This window comes from Rhinoraja longicauda, chromosome 6 (assembly GCF_053455715.1).
Source record: "Rhinoraja longicauda isolate Sanriku21f chromosome 6, sRhiLon1.1, whole genome shotgun sequence".
In the NCBI taxonomy this organism is placed as follows: Eukaryota; Metazoa; Chordata; class Chondrichthyes; order Rajiformes; family Arhynchobatidae; genus Rhinoraja; species Rhinoraja longicauda.
Genome location: NC_135958.1, coordinates 28,996,025 through 29,023,308, shown reverse-complemented (window position 1 = coordinate 29,023,308; position 27,284 = coordinate 28,996,025). Strand labels below are relative to the sequence as shown.

Below are 27,284 nucleotides of genomic sequence, written 5' to 3'. Positions count from 1 at the left end.
ACCCCCTTGCTCTTAGGTTTAGTATATTTTAGTGATACAGCCCCTCGACCCACCGAGTCCAGACAGACCAGTGATCTCCTGTACAGTGAGTTGTATCCTACACATCAGGGACAATGTTACAGAAGCCAATTAACCTACAAACCTGCACATCTTTGGACGGTGGGGGGAAGCTGGAGCACCCAGAGAAAACCCACGCGGTCACAGTGAGAACGTACAAACTCTGTACAGAGCATCCAGTGGTCAGGATGGAACCTGGGTCTCTGGCGCTGTAAGGCAGCAACTCTACCGCTGTGCCGCCAAAACACACTATAAAACATCAATGGACTTTTTTTGATCTAACTTGCCAGATTTGTTTGAATCTTTTCTCTCCTGTGCCTGACGAAAATGTTCCCCAGGCAGTCAAACTCAGCACCAGGGGAAATTGCAGAAATTCAGACCACTTTTGATAAAATGAATAATTACAGGGCAAATAGTTTAAACCAGGGCAGTTGGGAATGGGCCTCAGCAATAAAACCCAGATCCCCTCCAAAAAAAAACCAAAATACATTGAAACAAAAGCTTTTCACTGTGCCTCAGCACACGTGACAATAAGCTAAACTTGACTAAAATAAAACATTAATACCGAGGATGCTATTGAAATGTCCTTTCATGGTGAATGCAAAATAATGAAAGCTCACCTTGATCACTCTGTACATGATTTTATTTTTTTGATTTTTGTCAGAAATTACAGCAATATATTCATAAATACCTAATTACTACATTCAACAAATAATATATTACATTACAATAAATCCAAACAATATACTTAAAACATAATTTTCACAGCATCAACCCCCACTCTCCCAAAATCCCCCGAACCTAATCATCGTGGAAGCATCATCCGCCTCCTCCCTCTCGAGAAGTACGACATATCAAATGTGCACAGGGTGTGACAGAAGGTCCCATCTAATCAGTGGCAAGTTTACAGTTACACCAGTCAAGGCAGATGTGTGAGTGAGTGGGAAGTGTGGAAGAGGCACAGACAGTGGATCGGCAGCACTGGGGTGTGATGGCCGTACACCAGGCGCGTTGGCTAGTGTGTTTTGGCAACTCAAGGGGCCCAAGGTAAATCGGCGACTGATTTGACTCGTTGCTACCCGGACCCGCTCAGAAACTGGCATTTCCACCGGTCCTTGGGCATTCCTCGTGCCACTGGATGGCAGACCGTGTTAAATGTCGAAACTGATTGGAATTGCAGAGGTGGAGGGAAAATGTGCTGCTTCGCTGAAGCACTTGTCTCATCAATTCAAGTGTGTGGAGGCATTTACATGGTACCATTGGCATCTGTTTTTGAATTGTTGTAGGGCACTTTGTTAAATTCTGCACATACAGACTAAAAGTTTTAGTTATAATGATGATACAGGAGGCCTTTTGGCCCATTGGGTCCATGCTAGCTCCCAGCAAAGCAATTCCATCAGTTCCATTCCTCCTCCTCCTATCTCCTTGTAGTCCAGTTACTTATTTATTTTCACTTGCCCACCAATTCCATGTTGATCCTTTTTGCCTATTCTAGGGATAAGTTATGTGGATTTATAGGGTTCTCCCATGAACAGCTCACTCCCAGAATCAAGGCAAAAACAACCTACCAGCATGTCTTGGGCATTAGGATTGATGTCAACAAGTAGGAAGCTGTAGTGTAGATCGTGGTGGTCAAAGCAGTTGCATTGGAGAAAAAAGGAACTGCAGATGCTGGAGTCGCAAGCAAAATGCAAAGTGCTGGAGTAACTCAATGGGTCAGGCAGCAGGTCTGGAGGAAATGGATAGGTGACGTTTCACGTCAGGACTGAAGAAGAGTCCCGACGCGAAACGTGGCCTATCGGAAGCAGTTTCCCTATTGGATACCATTCAGTCTGGTCTGGGTCTGGGTCTGGCTGCCTATTTAAACTTCACAAGGATTTCTTCTTGGGCTAACTACATCACAAAGCTTCACCCTCACATCCCCACATAAAAGGCTATCCCAATGTCTGGACTTCCACAGCAATTGGGTGGATTTATAGGATTCCCCCATGAACAGTTCACTCCCGGAAAACAGACCCACTCCAATTGAATACGGTGAGCATGTCATGTCATCAAAGGCCAATGAACCTCTAGCCTCAGTGATACATGATGATAAGATGGACATTTTTGAAAGCTATCAACATAAAATGGTACAGTCACTTTGAGATCAAATTTGTAAAAAAAAAACATTGGATCCTTTGGCTTCCCCATTCTAGAAGAGGATTGTTTTGGTTCTCAGGTGGTAATTTTGATAACATTTATACTGTGGTGAACTTGTTGCCAGTTCAGCTGAGCAAAGCTCAATTAAGTGTCCCAATCAGTTGGAGATGTCAAACAGGAAAACCAATCCAGTGCATGGAGTAAGTGGAGCATCCTGTCTCTCGTGGGTTCTGTTCATCAGCCTCAATGCTGGAGAACCCATTCTCTGTTTATTGTCGGGGTCATGGGTAGCGATCAGGTATTGAATTTCTGCTTTGAGCTTAACCTTCCTATGAGAGAACACTTTGGCCATTGTTGGCAAAGAAAACCATAGCTGTTTGATATTTGAAACGGAAACAGAAAATGTTGGATCTACACAGTAGTTCAGGCAGCATCTGTGCAGTGAGAAACAGAATTAATGTTTCAGGTCAATCATCTGGTTATTTGCATCCTTTTGACATTAAGGTATAGGGTACATATTGTTTCCTGTATCATAAGGTCAGTATGATACAAAGCTATCGACCGTAGTTGTTAACTTTGATTCCCTCTCCGCAGATGTGCATTATTTTCCTTTTTATAATTTCAAAATGCGTTGATTATCTTACAAGTATCTTTTTTTTAAAAGTAAATACCTAAAATAGAGACAGTTGTAATTTGGAAGCAGTGAAATATTCACACTTGGTAGATACGATAAATCAGGATAAGGTCATTGAGAAGGATGTAATTATATTTGAGGGAGCTCCAGTTAGGAGGGAGAGAGTATGTAAGAAGAACACAAACTTTGCATCAATCAGCGATGAAGTTCAAAAGCCTTCGAATAGTAATTGGGATGAGCCACAACTACAGTAGTAGCCCAGTGCACAGGCAACTGTTAGTCAGTCTTTGGAGTCTAAACAACACTCAGTAACTAACAAGCACCTTTGCAACTGTTAGAACAAGGCTCTACGTCTTAAGCTTTTGTAATTATTTCCCGGTCTTTTGATTATATTTGTCATTAGATGTAGCAAATGTTGTGCCATTTTATTTAATGATGATGATTTTGTGCTATTTAATTTAATTGTTAAAGATGATTTGTGGTGAGAGGGGAAAGATTTAATAGGGACCTGAGAGATAACCTTTTCACACAAAGGGTGGGTGGGTGCATGGAACAAGCTGTCGGAGGAAGTAGTTGAGGCAGGTAATATCGCAACAATTCAGAAACATTTAGACAGGTACAGTGCATGGATGGGATAGGTTTAGAGGGATATGGACCAGATGCAGGCAGGTGGGACTAGTGTAGATGGGACATGTTGGCCGGTGTGGGCGTTGGGCCGAAGGGCCTGTTTCCATGCTGTAAGACTCAATGATGCCAGTTGCGATATGTTGGTCAATAGAAGGTTTTAAGCAAGTTGACAAATTGTCAGTCTTTTGGGCTGGCTGGTGGCCAGGAATGGTGGTGGTAAGACCCGCTACAGTGGTGGAGAGACAACATAGCAGCAGGGCTGGCTGGATACAGAAGGTGAGTGAGATGGTGACTGCCTTCATTACTGAACCGGAGGGAGAACTGGATTGGGTTTGGAGAGGAGAGGGGCTTGAGAAGCTTCATCAGGCACATTTATCACCCCAACTGGGAATGTGTGGTTGAGTACGTACCACTGGTAAATATCAGAGAAGAAAATACTTGTTATCAATCTTCACAGGATTTCACCTCTCCAGTGTGTGTATTATTAGAGACAGTAATTACCCACCCCATCAGTGCAAATTAGCATCATCTAGACTTGACAAGATGGACAAATGGATAGAAAACAAGGAACTGCAGATGCTGGTTTACCAAGGAAAGACACAAAATGAAGGAGTAACTCAGCAGGTCAGGCAGCATCCCTGGATAAGTGACGCTCAGGGTCAGGAACTTTCTTCAGACTCAATTGGGTTGACTGGAAATAGTAGGTAAATGAGATGCAGACTGTAGAGCCTGAAGAAGGGTCCTGGGGAAATGGATAGATGCCAGTGATCTTCCCCACCAGTATCTAATGGCCATCTCATGGTAAGGTCATTCTTGCTTGGTGTGGACTGTCTAGCATCGCATAGCACTTCAGCCAACAGGCTCCTGTGTAGCAGTAGGAGTCAGGAAGTATTACAATGTGGGAGACCAACATCTAGCCTTGTCCAACATTTGCACATGAATTCACTCTCCAGTGGGAGATGCACGAGTGGTGGGATCAGGAGCAGGAAACGCAAGCTTGCTTTTCCCAGATCAGGGCAACAGAAGTGTTTCAGATTCTAGTGTAGTGTGGAGTCGGACTCTTTTCAGTGTACAGGACTTGATAATTCCATCAATTTCTAGCAAGATAATAGTCATGCTTATCTTACAATTGGCCTATTAACTGAAGGAGAATCTGTTGGTGTAATGACACATTGTCCTTGGCTGTGCACACTCTACTTGCAATGTAGTAACACATGCACATTTCTGCTTCTGATAAGGTGGCACTGTGGTGCAGGGATAGAGCTGCCTTTACAGCACCAGAGACCCGGGTTCGATCCTAACTACGGGTGCTGTCTGTACGGAGTTTGTACGTTCTCCCTGTGACTGCGTGGGTTTTCTCCAGGTGCTCCGGTTTCCCCACACACTCCAAAGATGTGCGGGTTTGTAGGTTAATTAGCTTCTTTAAATTGTCTCTAGGGTGTAGGATAGAGCTAGTGTATGGATGATAGTTGTGCGGCGCAGACTCGGTGGGCCGAAGGGCCTGTTTCCGAGCTGCCTCTCTGAACTAAATTACATTCTAATAAAGTCTACCGAACTGCTGTTCAATGTTGATGGGCCGTGATTTAACAAGAGGGAAGAACTTCGTACCTCGATATCTCTCCAGCAAAGAATACCAAAGGAGAGTCTGGATGTTTTAGTCATGAAGACTGTCAATGCAATGAGCTTCCTGACTAGCACATGGGGCTCATAGTAGGAGCTAGGTTTAGTTTAGTTTAGAGATACAGCACGGAAACAGGCCCTTCGGCCCACCAGTCCATGCCAACCAGCAGTTCCATGCACCCTAACACTATCCTACGCACTCAAGGGACTATTTACAGTTTTTCCAAGCCAATTAGCCGATAAACCTATACATCTTTGGAATGTGGGAGGAAACTGGAGCACCCAGAGAAAACCCACGCGGGTCTCGGGGAGAACGTACAAACTCCGTACAGATGGCACCCGTGGTCAGGATCGAACCCATGTCTCTGGCGCTGTAAATTTGGGGATAGCGGGAGACAACGTGATGTAAACTCATTGTTCATGGACAGCGACTTGAACCCTGAACTCTCGGATTAAAAACCTGACGCTCTACTGACTGAGCTACTCAGGCTGCCCAGGGTCTGGCACAAGATGCTTTTGGGAAGAGTTGCAATGTGACACGGGGGTCGGAACCTCCAAATGTTTGGCAGAGGCATTCCCAGGTACTATTAACTTAGCACTTGCGTTCAAAATTTTAAAAAAACCTCTTCGCATTACCCCTCTCCAAAATGTCTGACTCTCATGTTTCTCTGGCCTGCGCACTGAAAAGTACAATTCACACAATGGGCTCATCTGGTTGAATTCAACATGAATACTGCGAACATTATCTGGCAACTTGTTGCAATCATCAGTGTGACTTGCCTTAATCACCCTAATTAATTAGCTTCAGGACACTTCACGGGTGCATTGCTGTGGGCTTTGCAGCTGGTACAGCAACGAGAATAAGGGGTATCCCTCAGGATTACAAGCTCCCAGTCTCAGACAGCACCTTGAAGCAGGGTAATGATTTCACTCTATCTCTCTCAGAAGTTAAGAGTTAACACATGAAGCTCTGAGTCACAGCAAAAGCTATCAAGCACCTTCTCAATCAGTACATTGTAACTACTGTAAAAAATAAGCATGAGATACTAGAATCCCAATAGTATCTTCACGGCTTCTGCAGACTTTAGCTGCTGATTGTACTTTGAGGTTTGGGAAATAAAATATACTCAGTATCAATCTGGGTCACTTCAAAAATAAATCGTTCTCGGCTCAATCTGATAACTTAATTTCAGGTCAACCTCTTCTGCTTCTCTCCACATATTAAAAATAGCAAGAGAGTCTTTCTTCGAGTCGGGAGCATGCATGAACAATTCTTGTTACCTCAATTCTTGCTTTTGGAAGGTGGCACCTCCATCGAGACAGAGAGGGCATCCTTCTTAATTAAAATAAATCTTTGAAAAGAGGAACAGAGATGGGATGTACGTCTTGTATCACAGTGGGATTAAAGTAAATTAGATAAATAAGCCTAGGTTTCAATCAGACGGCAGCAAAAGTCACACCTCAATTATCCAACAACCTGCATATCAGTAAAGGTTTTGAATTGAACCCTGGACAAGAAGTTTCTTGTTGCAGACGCTGGTTTATGAAAAAAAGACACAAAGTGCTGGAGTAACTCAACAAGCCAGGCAGCATTTCCAGAAAGCAAATGTAGGTGATGTTTTGGGTCGGGATCCTTCTTCAAACTCAAGGATCCTGACCTGAAACGTCACCTATCCATGTTCTCCAGAGATGCTGCCTGACCTGCTAAGTTAAACTAGCACAGTATGTCTTTTAAAAAAATGAGAGTTGCTCTGTTTATTTTTGTTTTGCCTGGGGTGAGGAATTTAAACATGATTAATCACAAAAATGCTTCCACCTCACTCCCCTGGTGTGAACTGTCTCCATTTCTGCAGGTATACTTTTTAATGGGGTTGCCTCGTTTGTCACCTGTCATGAGTTTGTGCCACAGAGATTCAGAGTCTGGAGATTTTGATCATAATTCAGCACTGATCCTGCTAAATCTCACCTTATAACAATTGCCTGGACCCAGAACTATTAAAAAGGGCGCTGCCACCTCAGTGGGTGGAAAATGTAAATGTACCCTTTCATTAACAAGACACAGCAGTTCTCACTGAGTGAGCATTCCTCTATCACAGCCAGAGACCCACAGCGAGATAACAAGCCAGAATGCGGACACAAGATAGTTTTGCTGCAGTCAAAATGCATCCTTTGGCCAGGAAGCGTCAGGGGAAGATGTTAACGAGGAGTTCGCTTTAGATCAGACGCTCTCCTGATACACCGACCCACCCCATCAGGGGTCTCTACCTTTACTGAGCATCAGAGGGTAAGTTGAGGAAGGGACTGAGGGGCCAAATACAGGCGAGTGCAAATTAGATACGAAAACTTACAGTACGTTAGGAGAAAAAATTACGCGGCTGATACAGCCACAAGTTGCCACTGGTGCTTGTCTCTCTCAAGCAAGTATAAATAAGAGGGAGGGAGGGAGGGTGATAGGCAAGGGAAAGAGGTGCAGAAGCTTTACATCTTCTCTTAAACTGGTGCTACACCAAAATAGGAGTGAACAGCTCACCTTCTTGCTCTCATATTTATTTGGGGGGATTTTTGTTTTATAAACACTTTTGTTTCTTTGTCCTGACCAGCAGCAGTACGAACACTAAAAGCAAGATAGTTGCCAAAAGCAGAAACATATTAAAAATGGCAAGCTTTAATACAAATAATTAAAGTAATAAAAACATACAAAATCTGTTTTTTGTTTATATACAGTACAAGGCAAAGCATCTTTTGTTTTGTGAAAAAATCCTTTTTATTTTGTTTTTTTTAATAATTAAAAAAAAACGCCCTTTAGGCTACCGTCTTTCTATACTTAATGCACACTCAGAGTTGTAACATGCATCAGTGTGATTTAAGAGTCTCTGGTTCAAAATGTACCTGCAATTGCTTTAAGTGCATTTTTCTGTAATAAAAAGCCTCGTTGTCTGAGCCAGTCTTGAACTGTCATGGTCTGATTCAGTTGCAGTGCAAGGGGGCAGAGTGGGGAACCAACCAGTCTATCGGGGAGGGGGGGGGGGGGGGGGGCTTTCCTTTGAAGAAGGAAGTGTGGACAGGTACAGAGATGTCCGAATCTTGCTAAATGGCAGAAAGGTTGGCAGAGGCTGTGGAGAGGGGAAGGTTGGTGGGAGTGGTGGAAACGAGATGCTGTTCAATGAGATGGGTCCTTCAATCCCACGAGGTCAGTGTCTGTGGTTTTCTCCAACAGGCTCTTCTCTGTTGCTTATCTTCTGATCAAGGAGACATCCGCGTGGGGGACTGCTGCTGTTTCACTTGGGTTGTTGTAGCGAGCCACTCGAGTCAAGGAAGTACAGAGGAATTGAGACAGTCCAGTTTACTTGGAAGAGTTTACATTGGATGTATTAGTGTTGGCTCTGGAGGTCCAGATGAGACCACCCCCTGCAAACTGTTCTCAATTGGAATCGGAGGGGGGGAGATGAGGGACTAAATAATAATCAGAAACTCAAACAAGGATGAAAAGAGTGTTCCTTTAAGCAAATTTATGTAAAAAATAGAGAGATCCAGAAGTCTTGTTTTCTTTGCAATGCAATGTTCGTCCAATAGGCGGTTTATCCGTTTATCCGTTTACCCTTCACTTCATGTGTGGCGTGTTTCTTTAGGTCTTGCCTAGAGTATCAATTCCAATGGGAATCTTAAATACCAGGATAATAAAATAGTCTCTGTGTGCCATGGCTGAGCTAATAGGGCTGTCACCTTGGAAAGGACTTGAAGTAGCTTCTAGACCAGTGCATTGTAGGCAGTGCAAGGCACTTTCTTAAGTGGTCCAATTCGGACTGGAGTCTCTCCCTTTCTGAGGCCAGTTTCTGCTTCTGGGCCAAAAGTTCCTGTATTTCAAAGAGAACCATGTGCACAATGTCATCAATTATCACCACCAATGTTGAAATGAAGTTTCCAACTATTTCCGCAAGTTGGCAGAGTCTAACAACAAGGGCCCTGTTTAAACATTAGGACGCACGTCTCTCAGGGATGAAATGAAGGGGCACTTCTATTTGAAGAGGGTAGTGGAAACTTCAAACTGATATTAAGTCATTTGTTAAACTTTGTGGTGTAGGAAGGCTGGGTTATACCGAAGATAGACACAAAATGCTGGAGCATTTGCTCGGTGGGTCAGGCAGCATCTCTGGTGACATTTCGGGATGGAACCCTTCTTCAAACCTATCAACGTTATTTGGTTAGGTCGCAGGTGGAGTATTGCGTACAGGTCTGGTCGCCCTATTAGTAGAAGGATGTGAAGGCTTTGGAAAGGTTGAGGAAGAGGTTTACCGGAAAGCAGACTGAATTAGAAGGTATTAGAAGGGCGTGCAGTGTAGGTTCACTAGGTTAATTCCCGGAATGGCGGGACTGTCGTATGTTGAAAGGCTGGAGCGATTGGGCTTGTATACACTGGAATTTAGAAGGATGAGGGGGGATCTTATTGAAACATATAAGATAATTAGGGGATTGGACACATTAGAGGCAGGAAACATGTTCCCAATGTTGGGGGAGTCCAGAACAAGGGGCCACAGTTTAAGAATAAGGGGTAGGCCATTTAGAACGGAGATGAGGAAGAACTTTTTCAGTCAGAGAGTGGTGAAGGTGTGGAATTCTCTGCCTCAGAAGGCAGTGGAGGCCAGTTCGTTGGATGCTTTCAAGAGAGAGCTGGATAGAGCTCTTAAGGATAGCGGAGTGAGGGGGTATGGGGGGAAGGCAGGAACGGGGTACTGATTGAGAGTGATCAGCCATGATCGCATTGAATGGCGGTGCTGGCTCGAAGGGCTGAATGGCCTACTCCTGCACCTATTGTCTATTGTCTATTGTATTAGCTATAAGGAAAGATTGGACAAACTTGGATTGTTTTCACTGAAGCACTGGAGGTTGAGGGAAGATCTGATAGAAGTATATAAAATTATGAGAGGCATAGATAGTGTAGACAGTCAGAATCCTTTTGTCTGGATGGAAATGTCAAAGACCCTTAGCTTTAAGGTGAAAAGTGCAAAGTTTAAAGGAGATGTGCCGGGGCAACTATTTTACACAGAGGGCAATGGGTGCCTAGATCATGCTGCCAGGGGTGGTGGTGAAGGCAGATCCGATAGTGGCATTTAAGAGGCTTTTAGATAGGCACATTGATATGCAGGGAATGGGGTGGAAGGGGGATATGAATCATGCGCAGGCAGATGTGATTAGTTTACATCATGTTCAGCACATGCATGACCTTTTTTAGATTTTTTTTAGATTTAGAGATACAGCGCAGAAACAGGCCCTTCGGCCCACCGGGTCCGCGCCGCCCAGCGATCCCCGCACATTAACACTATCCTACACCCACTAGGGACAATTTTTACATTTGCCTGGCCAATTAACCAACAAACCTGTACGTCTTTGGAGTGTGGGAGGAAACCGAAGATCTCGGAGAAAACCCACGCAGGTCACGGGAAGAACGTACAAACTCCGTACAGTACAGCACCCGTAGTCAGGATCGAACCTGAGTCTCCGGCGCTGCATTCGCTGTAAGGCAGCAACTCTACCGCTGCGCCACCGTGCCGCCCTGTTCTTGTGTTGTACTTTTCTATGTTCCATCTTAGTTTTAGTAAGGATTTTTAAAGATCAAAGGCATTGCATGAGATATGGGACATGGAAGCTGCAGAGATCTGTCCAATGATATCCATGAACGGCAGATCAGGATGGGGGGGGGGGGGGAAATTAATCTCCTGCTCCCCTGTCCCAAATTCTGTCATTGTTTAAATACTGCCTTTATCAGTTTAGTTTAGAGATACAGTGCGGAAACAGTCCCTACGGCCCACCGAGTCCACGATCCCCGTTTCAGCGATCCCCGTACACTAGCACTATCCTACACTAGGGACAATTTGCAACTGTTACCAAATCCAATTTACCTACAAACCTGTACGTCTTTGGAGTGTGGGAGGAAACCAGAGCACGCGGTCTCGTGGAATGTACTAACTCGGTGCAGACAGCACGCGTAGTCAGGATCGAACCCGGGTCTCTGGCGCTGTACCACAGCAGCTCTACCGCTGCGCCATCGTGGCGCCCCCTTGTTCTTTCCAACACCAACCCATGACCAACTATGTTCAGCTAATTCGGCGCCCATCAATGGTAGAACATGGGGAGCTGAGCATTTAGGGTTATTATCTAACCAGCCTCCACAGAATTCCAATATCCAGGCAGAAGCATTCAATGGATCAGAGTTAGCGATGGATTCCGATTCTCAAAAGCAACCCCACATATTTAAGATAACCTCAACACTGACATCAGACAGGGTTTAAAGCTTCTTATTCCCACAGCTCAGGACAGCTAGACTTCACTTGCCCAACTCCATCAGTTGAGGAATGATCAATTTAGCTGCCTGTTGAGGCTGCTCTTCGTAATGGGGGGCGCACGTTCCTATAGTCGTACAATCACCCCTTAAAGCTGTATTGAGATCACATTGACGTTACTGGATCTCCACCGGCTGGGATAATGAAAGTTTCAGACCCAATGTCCATTTGAAGGACCTTACCAAGATGGGGGAAATTAGTCATGAGTTCTGTGTCCCAATTTTCCCTTGCAGTACCAACCCAGTCCAGCTACGAACTGATGGGGATCTGCACCCAGGAACTTGAAAGAGTACCGGAAGAGATTAATTGGCACCACTTACCGACATGCTGAGGGATAGCTGCTCTGCGGACAGGCTTAGGTTATAGTGAAACGTTTCCAGCCGTCTGCATTGGGCTTGTAGAACCTGTCGCTCCACATTTTGCTCTGAAATAAACGATCAGTTTTGTTATATTTTAACATAGAACATTGCAGGGTGTGAAGATAGTCACAGAATGCTGGAGTAACTCAGCATGGTCAGGGAGCATCACTGAAGAAAAAATAATATAGGTGACGTTTCGGGTTGGAAACCTTCCTCAGACTGGTATTCGGGTTCCGACCTGAAATGTTACCTATTCTTTTTCTCCAGAGCCGCTGAGTTACTCCAGCACATTGCGTCTACCTTTGGTATAAACCAGCATCTGCATTTCTTCCTCGGCATAGAACAGCGCGACACGGGAACAGGGCCTTAGCACACTATGTCCAGGCTGAACATGAAATCAAGCTAATGTGTGTTGCCTGTACATGATCCATATCCTTCTATATCCTTGTGCCCATCTAAAAGCCTCTTCAACACCACCATTGTATCTGTCTCAACCACCACCCTGCCTGGCAGCACATTGCAGGCACCCACCATTCTTTGTGTCATAAACTTGCCCCGCACATTTCCTTTAACCTTTGCCCCTCTCGCATCAAAGCTCTGCCTTCTAGTCGTTGTCATTTCCACCCTGGGAAAAAAAGTTCTTACTGTCTACGCCAGAATTGATACTTCAACCTGAAGTGCTCACAGAATATCAGGAAAAGTCAGTGATTATTAGGCCCGTCATCTTTTCAGTTTTCACTGATTTTAAAACTCCCCTGAAGGCCTTGCAAGAAAAAGGATGTTTTATCTCCCTTCACCAATCAAACAACATGCTGCTGTAAACAGCTTCCATGTCGCATTTATGTCTTCATTCAGTCCATCTCACTTGGTATTGAAAATGATGCTGACCACTTCCATTGTTGGTGTTCTCAGTGGTGTGACAGGGTGTTAAAGGTGGAGAGATTAAAAGCGCAGGCAGATAGGCAAAAGGTTTGTGATTACATTGTTTAGTTTAGTTTAGAAAGATAACGTAGACATAGAAAATAGGTGCAGGAGGAGGTCATTCGGCCCTTCGAGCCAGCACCGCCATTCATTGTGATCATGGCTGATCATCCACAATCAGTAACCTGTGCCCAACTTCTCCCCATATCCCTTGATTCCACTGGTCCCCAGAGCTCTATCTAACTCTTTCTTAAATTCATCCAGTGATTTGGCCTCCACTGCCCTCCGTGGCAGAGAATTCCACAAATTCACAACTCTCTGGGTGATGACTCAGGCAAAGCCTTGACTGTAGTGTTATCATTGGCTTGTGCTTTGTAGAGGAATAGATCGTATTTAGTAGTATTTAATTCTACTAAATTATGAGAGGAATAGATCGGGTAGGAGCACAGTCTCTTGCTCAGAGTAGAGGAATCGAGAACCAGAGGACATAGGTTTAAGGTGAAGGGGGAGATTTAATAGGAACCTGAGGGATAACTTTTTCACACAAAGGGTGGTGGGTGTATGGAACGAGCTGTGGAGGAGGTAGATGTGGCAGGTACTATCACACCATTTAATAAACATTTAGACAGGTACATGGATAGGATAAGTTTGAGGGATATGGGCCAAACGTAGACAGATGGGACTAGTGTAGATGGGACATGTTAGTGAGCCTATTACCACACTCTATGACTCTATTTAGCATTGGGTATCCCACAGTACTAACTACTGAGGGCAGAAAAGGAGTTGACGATCATAGGCTCTCACCACAAGTACCTCTGGGCTATTAAAAACGATAGTGGGTAGTGTGCTGGATGCTGCACCACTTTTGCTGGATCAGTATTGAGTTGGCTTTTTCAATGTTGGGGATGTTTCTATTCGAAGTCACATCATTCAGGTTTGGATGTTAAAACGTAGCTCCATTGTTTCTCCAGATAACAATCACAGAATGTGGGGTGGTGGTGGTTGTGGACACAGCAAAATGGAACCCATACGTTGGGTGTTGGAAAGTGAGGAAATAAGAGTATTGCTTTCATCCATTTTGGCTGAAGTGAGTGCACTGGACTTGACAACTTACTTTGGCTAACTACACACCAGGGATACAGTGGTAGAGTTGCTGCTTCACAGCACCAGAGACCCTGGTTCGATCCTAACGAGTGCAGTCTGTACGGACTTTGTACGTTAACCCTGTGATGATGTGGGTTTTCTCCGGGTGCCCCGATAGCCTCCCACACTCCAAAGACGTACAGGTTTGTAGGTTAACTGGCGTCGGTAAAAATTTGTAAAATTAGCCCTAGTGTGTAGGATAGTGTGGGATCGCTGGTCGGCACGGACACAGTGAGCCAAAGGGCCTGTTTTTGCGCTGTATCTCTAAAGTCTAAAGTAAACGTATCCTGGCACATTGCTCTTTAGTCAGAGGGCAGTGAATCTGTGGAATTCATTGCTACAGACTGCTGTGGAGGCCAAGCCAATGGATATTTCTAAATTGGAGATCGACAGATTCTTGATTAGTACGGGTGTCAGATGTTATGGGGAGACGGCAGGAGAATGGGGTTGAGTGGGAAAGATAGATCAGCCATGATTGAAGGGTGGAGTAGGCTTGATGGGCCGAATGGCCTAGTTCTGCTCCTAGAACGTGTGAACAACCTACCTTCGACATACTCCTGGTAAGCCTCAAAGACAGCTTCAATGCCCTGCCATTTTGAATGGAAAGGCCTTGCATCTTCCTCTTCCTCGTCGTCTTCATTGTCGGAGTCCTCCTCCTGCTCACACACAACCCCTTTCCTGGTCTGGGTGGCTGCGTGCTGGCCGTTCTGATGCGTAAACAGTGTTCTGCCGGAGGAGTGGATCTCTGGAATGTTGTATCGGACAGAGGTGTTCAGCTTGTGCTTTTGCTCAGTGGATAACGTCACTGTGGTGCCTGAACAGAAACAGATATTCGGAAATATTCAATGCTTTGAATGAGGGCGTCTCGACCCGAAACGCCACCCGTTCCTTCTCTCCAGAGATGCTGCCTGTCTATCTTTAGAGTCATACAGCATGGAAACAGGCTCTTCGGCCCAACTTGCCCACGTCGACTGACCCATCTACACTAGACCCATCTGCCCGTGTTTGGCCCATGTCCCCCTTAACCTGTCCTATCCATGTACCTGTTCAAATGTTTCTTAAATGTCATATAAACATGACGATATATGTATGTGGAACATGCAACTGAAGGCCATTCAGCCCCATGAGCCTGTTCTATCTTTCAATTACATCACGGACAACCCGTACATTGATGCCTTTGGTAAAAACTGAAAGGCATCAATTGTTATTTGCAGAAGAGAGTTCCAGATACAGCATGGAAACAGGCCATTCAGCCCACCATCAATCACCAGTTCACACAAGTTCTATGTTATCCTATTTTCTCATCCACTCCTCACACATTTAGGGGGAGTTTTCAGAGGTCATTTAACCTACAAGCTCACACGTCTTTGGAATGCGGGAGGAATCCGGAGCACCTGGACGAAACCCTCAACCCCATTCTCCTGTCTTCTCCCTGGTACCTTTGACATCCTTACTAATCAAGAACCTGTCAATCTCTGCTTTAAAGTGCCCAGTGCCTTGGCCTCCACAGCTGTCTGTGGAAATGAACTCCACTGATTCACCATCGTCTGACTAAAGAAATTCCTCCTCATCTCCTTTCTAAAGGTACGTCCTTTTATTCTGAGCCCACTGGTCATAGATCTTCCACTAGTGGAAACAACCTCTCCACATCCACTCTATCCAGGCCTTTCACTATTCGGTAAGTTTCAATTAGATCCCCTCCATTCCTATAGATTCCAGCGAGTACAGGCCAAGAGTTGTCAAGCTCTTCAGCAATTTCCATTGCTCTTCCATATCCCCTTTCTGCGTGCCTTCATTCAATGCTCTGTCTCTACCTTTTCTCATCTGTTTTACAAAACTAACCAACCCCTTGAATCTGAGTTATTAAGCTGAGCAGAATAATATAGGCCTTTCCATTCACTGTTTTCGTTTGCCTGTGCTCACTCAGGCCTGAGTTTAAGCCAGTAGAGTCGCACAAACTAATAAAAAACGTAAACAAATAATCATTTGCAATTACTGCTGGGAGACAAGTTCATAATTTCCTTTTGGCTAAAAGACAGCTCGTTAATGGGATGCTTGTTGTGAGAGCACTAGGCTGGATCCGCTTCAAGCTCAGCAGGAGCTCAGCTTTCTGATGACTGCACAAGCAACTGTTGCTAAATCACAGGCATTTTGTGGCAAGCAGCAAACTAGAGTGAAAACTACCGCTAACCATTTTAACCACTTCCCATTCCCATATCAATCTTGGGCTTCCTCCATTGCCGGAGTGAGTCTACACGCACACTGGAGGAGCAGCATCTCATATTTCATTTGGGTAGCTTACAACCCAACAGCGTGAACATTGAATTCTACAATTTTAGATAACGCCCCTTCAGTTTCTTGCATCCTCTCTTTCCTATGCCCTGCCATGATGCACACCCATTCCTCCCACTGTCCCTCCATCCTATTCTAGTTGTATCCCTTCCTCTGGCTTTACATTTCACGCCCCTCCTCTCCTTAACATCCTTTTCATCTCCAGCCTCTGTCCCTTGCACCTGCCAACCAAACCTGCTTCTCCTGATTCCGCAATCACTCACTAGGCTTTGCCCCACTCCCACCTCTGTTCTAGCCTTCTTCCCCCACCACCGTCTGTCTGAGGAAGGGTCCCAACCTGAAGCGCCACCTTAGCAAGTCCCCCAGAAACGCTGCCTGACCCGCCGAGCTCCTCCACTTCGTGCTTTTCTCTTTGAAAGCTCTTGTGCGGAGCAGCAATTGGACTTTATCTTTTGACCGGGGGGCTGCAAATTTCGGCACCAAGCTCAATAACCTCAAGTGGTCAACTTGCTATTCTAAATTTTACCCAGCACAGGCCAGCGATTTCAGCCGCAATTTTAACCGGGGATTAATTGGCTGCTGTAAATTGTCCCTAGTGTGTTGGATAGTGCTAGCGTATGGAGTGATCGCTGATCGGCACGGACTCGGTGGGCCGAAGTGCCTGTTCCCACGCTGTCTCTCAAAGTCTAAAATCTAAGTCCATGTGGATCTTAGACACAAAATGCTGGAGTAACTCAGCGGGTCAGGCAGCATCTCTGGAGTAAAAACAATAGGAGACGATTCAGGTCGGAACCCTTCTTCAGGTGTTTGAAAAGGGTTGTGACCCGAAACGTCTCATATTCTTTCTCTCCCCTGAGATGCTGCCTGTTCCCGCTGAGTTACTCCAGCATTTTGTATCTCTCTTAGAATAACCCAGTCCAATCTCTTTGGACTGCCTCCAATTCTACTCTATCCTTCTTCAGGTACTAGTGTAGCGGTGCACGTCCCTCGTTCCCACCTACCTTTGTGCTTCTGTAATGCTCGTTGTGTGGACTGCAATACAGACTCGTGGAACTGCTGGGCGAAGTCCTCGGCCATGAAGGCCTCCCAAGGTTTGCTCTTCTCGCCCGCCCTGTAGGTGGCGGAGCTGGGACTGTTCTTCTGCCCGGCATCACTGAGCAGGCTGACCGCCCTCCGCCCAGCATGCCCTTCCTGCGCCCTGCTCTTGTCACCGGGCGGCACCGCCTCCTTCGGCCTGGCGGCCGCCTCCGGGGGTTTTGGCGGCTGCGGTCTGACCAGCTCGGCGGTCCTGCGGAGCTCCGGCGGGGGTGGGGCGGCACTGGGCGGCCTGTCCGACTCGACTGCCGAATGTGCACTCGGCATCTCCTCTGTGAGGGCAACAACGACAAAGAAACGTGCAAGGTTTCAAGACGAGAGTTGTTCAGAAAAGCCTCTTCAACATTACAGAAATATACCCAGATCAGTGTTTTGAAAAGAGATATTATTTTTTAAAGTTTAATTTATCCTGTCCGAAGGAACGGACTAACGTTGGGACACAGTTAGTTAGATTAGGGCCCTTTTAAAGAGATTATTACTCACTGGCCTGAGCAGATCTGGGACTGGTACATGACAGAGGAGTGACATATTTAAAAGGCGCGTCTGAAGGTTGTGCCTTCTGTTTGATGGACTGAATCATCTCCGCCAGCCTTTCCCTTTCTATGAGGTAGAGAGAGAGACACTGTAAATACCTCCATTAACACCAAGCTTTGAAGAAGCAGACAAATGAAGAGAGAACTATGAACTTGCAAAGTGAGTGGGTTCCACAGGGTGCTGAAACCCCCTCTCCTGTCCGGCAGGAGGTACAGAAGCGTGAGAACGCACACCTCCAGATTCAGGGGCACTTTCTTCCCATCTGTTATCAGGCAACTGAACCATCCTATCACCAACCAGAGAGAAGACCTGACCTATCACCTATCATCTATCATCTATCATCTATCATCTATTATGTTGGAGACCTTCGGCACGGTAGCGCAGCGGTAGAGTTGCTGCTTTACAGCGAATGCAGCGCCGGAGACTCAGGTTCGATCCTGACTACGGGTGCTGCACTGTAAGGAGTTTGTACGTTCTCCCCGTGACTTGCGTGGGTTTTCTCCGAGATCTTCGGTTTCCTCCCACACTCCAAAGACGTACAGGTATGTAGGTTAATTGGCTGGGTAAATGTAAAAATTGTCCCTAGTGGGTGTAGGATAGTGTTAATGTACGGGGATCACTGGGCGGCACGGACTTGGAGGGCCGAAAAGGCCTGTTTCCGGCTGTATATATATGATATGATGATATGATATGATATCTTTAATCGGACTTTATCTTGCACTAGACGAGCACCCTACTCCTCCCCAAAGGTAGCTGGGTCCGGTGAGCAGGCAAACACGGCTCCCGGAGGAAACCTGCCTGTTCTATAAGAAAATAACTGCAGATGCTGGTACAAATCGATTTATTCACAAAATGCTGGAGTAACTCAGCAGGTCAGGCAGCATCTCGGGAGAGAAGGAATGGGTGACATTTTGGGTCGAGACCCTTCTGAAGAAGGGTCACCCATTCCTTCTCTCCCGAGATGCTGCCTGACCTGCTGAGTTACTCCAGCATCTTGTGAATAAATAAACCTGCCTGTTGTGTTAGCCTGGAGCTGCTGCCGTCTGAGAATAAGGAGAAGTAACTCCTACCCTTTCGTTTCTCCGGGTGGATGTGAGCAAGGCTGAAGGACGTTAGGAACCTCTTCTTCTCCGCCAGGTCGGGCATGCTGTTCATCTCATCGGTGGTGTACTTGTTGGGCGGCGGCAGCAGCCGAGGCGAGGGCTCGTGCCTCTTGCTGGGGACCGGCGGAGGCGAGGGACTCCTCTCCATCAGCATCCGCCGCCTCTTGCGCCTCTTCTGCCTCAGCAGCTCCTCCCTCCGGGCCTTGGTGGTCAGGCCGAAGACACGGAGGAAATCCAGCTTCTGAAAGCACAAAGGTGATAAGTCCATAAGCAAGAGGAGCAGAATTAGGCCATTCGGCCCATCAGGCCTCCTCCGCCATTCAATCATGGCCGATCTATCTTTCCCTCTCAACTCCACGTCCTAGAGACACACTCGAGAATCAGAGGACATGGGTTTAAAGTGAGGGGGGAAGGATTTAATTGGAGCCTGAGGGGTAACCAGAAGGGTGGTGGGTGTATAGAACGAGCTGCCGGAGGAGGTGGGTACCATTGCAATGTTTAAAAAATATTTAGACAGGTACATGGATAAGACAGGTTTCGAGGGTTATGGGCCAAAAGCAGGTAGGTGGGACGAATGTAGATGGGACCTGTTGGTCGGTGTGGGCAAGTTGGGCTGAATGGTCTGTATGACTCTACAGGCATTGTATGACTATATGACACATGGGACTTGCGCAAAACACAAAGTGCTGGAGGAACTCAGCAGGTCAGGTAGCATCTTTAGTCTTAGTTTTAGAGATACAGCAGGGATACAGACCCTTAGACCCATCGAGTCCATGCCCACCCAACGATCACCCGTACACTAGATCTATCCTACACACCAGGCACAATTTACAAAGCCAATTAACCTACAATCTTGCACGTCTTTGGAACCTGGGCGAAAACCCACGTGGTCACGAGGAGAAGGTACAAACTCCATACAGACGGCACCCGTAGTCAGGATCAAACCCGGGTCTCTGGCACTGCAAGGCAGCAGTTCTATCGCTGCGCCACCGTGCCACTCCATGTCGTCTGTGGAGCAAACAGACTGATGACATTTCGTGCCAGGATCTTCCATCAGATTGATGATCCTGAAACATCGTCTGTCCATTCCCTCCACAGTTGCTCCCTGACCCGCTGAGTTCCTCCAGTTTTACGATTCATCTCAGAGTACCTGAGACTTGGGGTGTGGGAGGAAGGAGGACTTGTGGTTGCTTCAGAAAGTAAACCTTTTTAATTGGTTAGTCTTCTCAAAACATTGCTCGGAGAGCCAACAGAGACTTGATGGCCCCCAACTATGTTGTTTGGAAATATTGGGATCGAAACCTGTCACAGGTGGAGGTGTTGCTTGACATTTAGGTGCACAGACTTTAATCAAACGAACTGTTGGTGCTGTGTGTAACAGACGGTACATCCATGCTGACTGCCTTGCCACACTGCCCCAGACATCTTTCTATGCCATCCCCTCTGATAGAGCAGACCTCAATAGGAAGACTGCTGACAGTGAAGAATTCTGAACACCTGCACTGTTTTATCCTATTACTATCTTACAGCAAAGTCCTCTCCCTGTGATTGAAAGATACAGCAATGAAACAGGCCCTTCGGCCCTCCGAGTCCACGCCAACCATTGCTCAATCATTCAAACTAGTTTAGTTTAATTTAGTTTAGAGATACAGCACGGAAACAGGCCATTCGGCCCACCAAGTCCACACCGCACAGCAATCCACGCACACTAACACCGTCCAACACACACTCGGGACAATTTACAATTTTACCAAGCCAATTAGCCTACAAACCTGTACGTCTTTGTAGTACTATGTCATACCACCTTTGCATCCAGGGACAAATTGCAGAGGCCAGTTAAAATACATCTTTAGGATGTGGGCGGAAACCTGAGCACTCGGGAGGAGACCCATGTGGTCACAGGGAGAATGCCCAAACTCAACACGGGCTGCTGTCTGTACGGTGTTTGTATGTTCCCCCTGGGACCGTGTGGGTTTTCTCTGGGTGCTCCGGTTTCCTCACACACTCCAAAGCCATACAGGTTTGTTGGCTTTGAGAAATTGTAAATGATCCCGTGTGCAGGATAGAACTGGTGTATTGGGTGATCGCTGGTCAGTGCAGACATGCTGGGCTTGTTTCCACTCTTTTCCTCTAAAGTCTAAAGTCAGGGATTGAGGCTGGACTCTGGTGCTGCAAGGCAGCGGCACTACCAGCTGTACCACTGTGCCGCCCTTTGCACCATCTCCCCGGCAGCGGATGAGAATGAGCTGAGTGACATACAATCATCAAGTCGTCTGGGTGACAGAATGCACACCACATCTCTGAACTCAATGGCAGTGAATGGGATTAGTTCTTGATGGTCTGCATGGACATGGTGGGCCGAAGGGCCTCAATTACTCTATGAGCATTCCCCAACAAAAGAGGAGATTGTACAAAATCATACGAGGATGACGCACAGAGTCTCTTGCACAGAGTAGGGGAATCAAGAACCAGAGGACATAGGTTGAAGGCAAGGGGGGAAAGATTTAATGGGAACCTGAGAGGTAACTTTTTCACACAAAGGTTGGTGGGCAAATGGAACGAGCTACCGGAGGAGGTAGGTAGTTGAGGCAGGTACTATTGCAATGTTTAAGGAACATTTAGACAGGTGCATGGACAGGACAGGTTTAGAGGGATATGGGCCAAACACAGGCAGATGAGACTAGTATAGATGGGACATGTTGGCCGGTGTGGGCAAGTTGGGCCGAAGGGCCTGTTTCCATGCTGAATGACTCAATGGGGAAAATCTCAACAGAACATTTCTTCTGAAGTAACTCTGCAAAAAAAAAGAATCGCTGAAGTTCCACAGCCAGTCCTGTTGCAGCTGATTCCAAGCTGGCTGCATTCATGAGTGTGAGAACTAATGATCCCATTCAGCCCTTTAATTGTGAACATCAGTTGAGGGAGCAGAGAAATGCAGCGAGATGATAATGTAATTAAATGAAGATTGATTAACTCGGGACTAATTTAAATAGTTTTTACACCTAATTCAGGTCAATATGTTGGCAGTTTGCATTAGTCTATCAGTGATTAAAGACCGTGACACTGGAATGTGGACAACGGCAGCAGGTTCATGGGAAGCACCACCACCCACGGCTTCCTCCCCACCCCGTGCACCGCACAAGAGTACAGCATAGGAACAGGCCACTCGGCCCACAATGTCTGTGCCAAACATGATGTACCAGTTCCTTCATCATCACTGGGTCTACATGCTGACACTCCCTACTCAACCCCCGTACTAATCACGAATCTGTCAATCTCCAAGATTTTCTGATCTACTGGTAATTCCATCCCATGTTGCAGGATCTCCAACATCACAGACAACGTTCAACAATGAGAGACACCATAGTTCGTGAACAGTGAATAATGCATACCAAGTATGCAGGGAATACTCTCTGCACTGCTGCCTTTGGCTGAAGGCTGATTTCCCCCACTCGGTTCTGTTTACTGGCAAAGGACAGTCCAGTTTATTTCTGATTCTTGCAAGACCTGCTCTATCTTTAGCACTGTGGCAGGTATTAGACACAAAGAAATGTAGATGTTGGAATGTTGCACAGAAAACAAAATTCTTGCCCCCATCTCTGTCCCAGCTCTCTCTCCCCAACTACAATGTCTGAAAATAGACACAAAATGCTGGAGTAACTCAGCGGGACAGGCAGCAACTCTGGAGAAAAGGAATGCATGATGTTGTGGGTCGAGACCCTTCTTCAGAAGTCTGAAGAATGTCTGAAGAAGGGTCTCAACCTTTTCTCCAGAGATGCTGCCTGATCCGCTGAGTTACTCCAGCATTTTCTGTTCTACTCATAAGTCGTAGGAGCAGAATTAGACCATTCGGCCCATCAAGTCTACTCCACCATTCAATCATAGCTGATCTTTCTTTCCCTCTCAACCTCATTCTCCTGCCTTCTCCCCATAACCCCTGCTCTTACTAATCAAGAATCTGACAATCTCCGCCTGAAAAATATCCATTGACTTGGGCTCCACAGCCGTTTGTGGCAATGAATTCCACAGATTCACCACCGTCTGGCTAAAGAAATTCCTTCTCAGCCCCTATCTAAAGATACGTCCTTTGATTCAGAGGCTAGGGCCTCTGGTACGAGACTCTCCCACTAGTAGAAACATCCTCTTCACATCCACTCTATCCAGGCCTTTCACTATTTGGTAAGTTTCAAAGAGGTCAGCCCTCACTGTGGTAGATAAACCACTCATCGCAGAACGCAATGTGAAGCAGCCGTCTCTGTAACTGCATAAAATTAAAGACACCACAGTGATAAAACCATCTGGGAGCTGTTATTATAGGGATGGGATTTAACAATGAGGAAAGATGGCTCAGTAGTTATAATGGCTAAAAAGATTGTTCAACTAATTCATCAGGATATGGCACTGTGACCCCTGGAGATTCAGGTGATAAATATCGCACACCGTGGAACATTAAGTCTGACAGACAAGGGAGGCTTACTGTGTAGGAAGGAACTGCAGATGCTTTTTACACGGAAGGTAGATACAAAATGCTGGAGTAACTCAGCGGGTCAGGCAGCATCTCTGGAGGCAAGGAATAGGTGATGTTTCAGGTGGAGACCCTTCTTCAGACTGAAGAAGGGTCTCGACAAGAAACATCAACTGTTCCTTTTCTCCAGTGAGGTATATTCCCAGATAGACAGTCACGGTAAAAGAGTCTAAAAGCCATTTATTCACATCACTGCAATAGCCCAGGAGGAGGCCATTGGCCCACTAAGTACACCCTGGTATTCTGCAGGAGCAATGCAGTTGGTTCCCCTCTCTCTCCGATCCTGTGAACTTAATCTGCAGTTGTGTTTTCCTCTCAGCACTAATCCCCAAGATTGCATCTGCCTCAACCTCCCTTGCAGAAGACGCTATGCACTTAGCTTTAGGCTTATTATTATCACGAGGCAGCACGGTGGCGCAGCGGTAGAGTTGCTGCCTTACCGCGATGGAAACCCGGGTTTGGTCGTGACCACGGGTGCTGTCTGTTCGGAGTTTGTACGTTCTCCCCGTGACCGCGTGGGTTTTCTCCAGATGCTCCGATTTCCTTCCATACTCTAGACTTACAGGTTTGAAGATTAATTGGCTTCTATCAATTGTAAATTATCGCTAGTACATAGGATAGTGCTAGTGTATGGGGAGATCGATGGTCAGCGCGGACTAGTTGGGCCGAAGGGCCTGTTTCCATGCTAAATCTGAAGTGTATCGAGGTACAGTGACAATCTTTGTTAGCATGCCATCCCATCAGATCAGATAATGCTATACATAAATACAAACTCAAGTACAATAGATTGGGCAAAGGGGAAGATACAGAGTGCAGAATATAGTTCTCAGCATCGTCGCGCACCAGTTCCATGTACACAATGGGGTAAAGGTGAATCGGACAGCACCCAAGCTTATGGAAGGACTGTTCAGAAGCCTGCTAACAGAGGGGAAGATGCTGTGGTGCACGCCTCCAAGCCTCTGTACCTTCTGCTGTACGGGAGCAGGAATTAGAAGGAATGACTAGAATAGTCAGACAAGAATCCAGCAATGTGTAGAAAGGAACTGCAGACGCTGGTTTACACCAAATATTGACACAAACTGCTGCAGTAACTCAGCGGGTCAGGCAGCATCTCGGGAGAACAGAGCACTGTTATATCAGTTGGTCCTGATTCTGGGGAAATCTCTGCCTTTTATCCCAGGCTGCAATATGTAACCAAACGGGAAATTTGCTGTGTTCCAAGCAAGTTGGTGCCTTTTAATATTGCTCTTTACAATCCCAATGCCTGCATTCTATGCATCAATACTACCTCTTATTGAGCTGTGAATGCTTGAGAGCCAGAAGACAGGCAGCTTCCTTTATAGTGAGCAAAGGCACACACTGATATCTGCAAAACCACCAACACATTTGACAAGCATTACCCTGAGTGATACCAGTACCTCAACTAACGCAGCCTGCTTCAACCTAGTTTGATCGTGTGTGCCTGCCCACAATTGTACCTCTTATCTCCTGCCTCCTCCACTATTTTCTGGAAGGGAGAATTGAAACCTGAGCAAGGAGCTCAGAGAGAGTGGTTTTGTTAACAGGAGAGAGGTGGGCAAAGGCAAAATTAACGATGTGGCGAGGAAGGCAGGAGAGATAGAGAGAGAGGAGGCTGCCAGGGACTGTGTTAGCTTCTTGTTATCACTGCACAGCCTATTTTTAGCTCTGAGCGCTGCCGCAGTGGCGAAGTGTTAACATACCTCAGAAGATTCGTCAAGTTTCAGCGGCGGCTGCTCGGAGACGCGTCGGAGATGTGCTCGAACCTCCTCTTCATCGCTTTCATCATAAGAGTCATCAAAGTCATAGTAATGACCTAATTAGGAACATTGGAAGCAAGGCGACAGAATAACTGACAATGCAGCCTGACAGCGTGCTAGTACGTGTCGCTGTGTCAGCACATTCATCCTGAGCAGCGTTGCCCAATTAGTTTGCTTCAGTCGTTCAATTAACTAACTACAGCCGAATGAACGCACACACACACACACACACACACACACAGTTTGCCTCTATAAATATAGCTCGCGGCAGTTCAAAGTGAAAATCTTTTTTTCCAAAGAAGTGCCTCACAGATGAGTGGCTGTTGATGACGATGGATCTCCGGATGGATGAGTGCTTGGGCCTGGGTCACGCACATCCCAGAGACACCGATGTAGTGTGTCTAAGTTGATGTTCGCACAAGGGCGACACGGTGGCGCTGCCAGTAGAACTGTTGCCTCAAAGCGCCCGGGACCCGGGTTTGATCCTGACCTCGGGTGCTGTCAGTGTGGAGTTTGTACGTTCTCCCTGTAACCCTGTGCATTTCCTCTGTGTGTTCCAGTTACCTCCCACATCCCAAAGACGTGCAGGTTTATAGTTAAACGGATCTATGCAAATGGCCTCTCGTGTGTACGGAGTGGATGAGAAAGTGGGATAACACAGAACTAGTGTGAATGGGCAATTGATGGTCAGTGTGGATTCGGTAGGCTGAAGGGCACGTTTAAATGCTGTATCTCTAAACTAAACTAAACTATTTGCCCTTCAAATGAGTGGATATCGATGACAATGGAACTCCTCTGGAGGATTAACTGATGAGCCCTGTGGTCTGGGTCACATTTGTAGTGTGTTTGAGCTGATGGTACCGAAAATTGTCCTCCATTTTAGTTTAGTTTAGTTTAGAGGTACAGCGCGGAAACAGACCATTTGGCCCACTGAGCCCACGCCGACCAGTGATCCTGGTACATTAGCACTATCCTACACACTAGGGACAATTTACAATCTTTACCAAAGCCGATTAACCTACAAACCTGCACGTCTTTGGAGTGTGGGGGGGGGGGGGGGGGGGACGGACGGACCAGAGCACCCGGAGAAAACCCACATGGTTATGGGGAGAGCGTACAAACTCTGTAGGAGTTCATAGTCAAGATCGAATCGGGGTCTCTGGCGCCGGAAGGCAGCAACTCTACCGCTGTGCCACCAGACTGTGCCGTCAGAGTGGTGGGTGCCAGGAACACGCTGCCAGGGGTAGTGATTGAAGCAGATATGTTTCAAGAGGCTTTTAGATAGGCATATGGATATGCAGGGAACGTACAGATATCGATCACATGCAGGCCGAGATTAACTTGCCGCCATGATCGGCATGGACATGCTGGGCTGAAGGGCCTGTCCTGTGCAGTGGTGGCGGTTTATGTTCGATGATCGCTTTTCAGGAGGTTTTTACGAGATTCAAACCAATGAAATACTTTTGAAGTGTGGTTGGTAACAGCTCTAAAGGGAGACACACGGCAGGCAATTTAAGCACAGCAGGCTTCCATCAGTAACAATGTGATAATCGGCTGATAATCCCTTCTTTAAGTGCTTGGACTGCAGGGCAGATATTGGCCAGGACACTCTCTGTTTTATCACAGAGTTATATCCTGGGTTCTACTGTGGCACCTGAGATGGCATAAACCAATGTGACACCTATCCCAATGGGTGAAACCTCTGACAATGCAACACTCTATATAACACAGTACAGCACAGAACAGTCCCTTCGGCCCACAATGCCCATGCTGAACATGATGCCAAATTAAACTAATTTCCTCTATTTAAAATTAAAATAACTAAAGTACAGCACAGGAACAGATCCTATGGCCCATAATATCCACGTTGAACATGATGCCAAGTTATATTAATCTCCTCTATCTAAAATTAACATAGAACATAAAAAACTACAACGTAGGAACGGGTCTCTCAGCCCACAATTTCATGATGCCGTTAAATTAATCACCTCTATGTGCCTACCCAAAAGCCTCTTAGATGGCACTGTCGTATCTGCCACTGCCACCACCCCAGGCAGCATTTTCCAGGCACCCACCACCCTCTCTGTACAAAGCTTGCTCTACACATCACACCCATCTC

General features: G+C 46.4%; 1 protein-coding gene across 6 annotated transcripts in view; it reads right to left on the bottom strand.

Moving 5' to 3' along the window:
* Nucleotides 1-753: 753 nt before the first annotated feature.
* The window catches only part of gse1b (Gse1 coiled-coil protein b), a 514,981-nt gene continuing 488,450 nt past the window's right edge, over nt 754-27,284 (bottom strand). For all 6 annotated transcript variants that reach the window (XM_078400739.1, XM_078400740.1, XM_078400744.1 and 3 more), the window contains 6 exons: nt 25,109-25,221; nt 18,830-19,103; nt 17,132-17,497; nt 14,383-14,652; nt 11,736-11,839; nt 754-8,931 (listed from right to left, as the gene is read on the bottom strand). In XM_078400739.1, coding sequence (XP_078256865.1) covers nt 8,797-8,931; nt 11,736-11,839; nt 14,383-14,652; nt 17,132-17,497; nt 18,830-19,103; nt 25,109-25,221 — 1,262 coding nt within the window. In that variant the 3' untranslated portion in view covers nt 754-8,796. The remainder of the gene's footprint in view (nt 8,932-11,735; nt 11,840-14,382; nt 14,653-17,131; nt 17,498-18,829; nt 19,104-25,108; nt 25,222-27,284) is intronic.